The 1,400-nt window shown below is 37.3% G+C and overlaps 1 protein-coding gene across 1 annotated transcript; it reads left to right on the forward strand.

Annotated features, from left to right (window-relative positions):
- Positions 1-433: 433 nt before the first annotated feature.
- On the forward strand, positions 434-772 carry LOC110893348 (nodulin-related protein 1-like). The gene has a single exon (XM_022140459.1). It carries the CDS (start codon positions 434-436, stop codon positions 770-772), a length of 339 nt encoding a protein of 112 aa, XP_021996151.1.
- The last annotated feature ends 628 nt before the right edge of the window (positions 773-1,400 follow it).

Consider the following 1,400-nt stretch of genomic DNA (forward strand, 5'->3'; position numbering starts at 1 on the left):
AGCTGCTATTACGATCCATATCTCCATCTCAATGGATCCATGTAACATCTAATCTAATATCTAATATAAAAAAATAATTGTTAAAATATTAAGATACAATAATTAAGTAATTAATATAAAAAGGGGAGACAAAACTTTTAAACACATCGGCTGGAAAGAGGGAGGTTTTAGGTTCAAGCACCGCAAAATTAAAAAGGAAATTAGCCGCTAAAAAAATAAAAAATAAATAAAATATATTCCCACTTCTTTAATCCCGAGAGTTTCAAGGAATACAAGTTCCATTTTTGGTAACAATATGATCACCATTCATTTTCTTTAAGTTATTGTCCATTCACGCATTCTACCACCAACGTCAAATACTTCCATATATCCACTATTTATCCATCCTCAGTTTTTTTATCAAAATTTTATCACAAATCAAAATCCTATAATAATGGCGGACAACGACGATGACAAGAACAGCCCTAAACCATCCAATTCTGAGCTTATGGCCAGCGCCAAGGTGATGTCGGATGCGGTCATGGGCCAGGAGACCGACATGGGCAAGATAGCTGGTGCAGCCGCAGACGTTCTAGACGCCGCGGCTGCTTATGGAGTCATAGATGAGACACAAGGGATAGGGAAGCTTGCGGACCAAGCAGAGGGTTACCTCCATAAATATGAAACAACCCACTCCACCACAGTCACCAAAACCGACGCTTCCGGCAACCAGACCAGCGAAACCACCACCACAACGAGCACCACTGCTCCAGCAGATGATGCTGATAAATAAACCTAGAGGTGGATATGGATATGTCATGATAAGATGATCACTTTTTTTTTGTTTTGTTTTACCTCAGTATGCCCCCCTTTGTTACAAGAAAATTAATTTTCAGATGCATGTGTTACTGTTATAATTATATATTTTGTTTATTAATTTCTAACTTCGAAGCATTACTTAAACACCCTTTGTGAATTAGATGGCCAAAGGAGTGATGGATTGAAAATTATGATCATGCAAGATATTTTTTGTTTTGTTAACATCATTTAACTTTATGGTTTAAAAATGTAGGGTAAAGTTCTTGTACAAATAATCTTAACATACTAAACATACAAATTGAAGGAAAACTCAAAAAGACAAGGTGGCATTTTTGTAATTATCAATAACTATCAAAGTTACTCTACAAATATACCTAAAAAACCTAACCACTCCCCCCACCCCCAAAAAAAACCTAAACACCCCCCCCCCTAAAAAACCTAAAAAAAACCTACCCCCCTCCCCCCCCCCCCAAAAAAAAAACCTAAAAAAACCTAAAACCCCCCCACCCCCCCACCCCCAAAAACCTAAAAAAACCTAACCCCCCCCCCCAAGCTAAAATGCTAAAAACTAAACCCCCAAAAAACCTAAAAAAATCTAAAAA

This window comes from Helianthus annuus, chromosome 17 (assembly GCF_002127325.2).
Source record: "Helianthus annuus cultivar XRQ/B chromosome 17, HanXRQr2.0-SUNRISE, whole genome shotgun sequence".
Classification (NCBI taxonomy): Eukaryota; Viridiplantae; Streptophyta; class Magnoliopsida; order Asterales; family Asteraceae; genus Helianthus; species Helianthus annuus.

Bases quoted from the DNA above. Each gene is read 5' to 3' on its own strand.
- LOC110893348 (XM_022140459.1), top strand. From the start codon at position 434: ATGGCGGACAACGACGATGACAAGAACAGCCCTAAACCATCCAATTCT.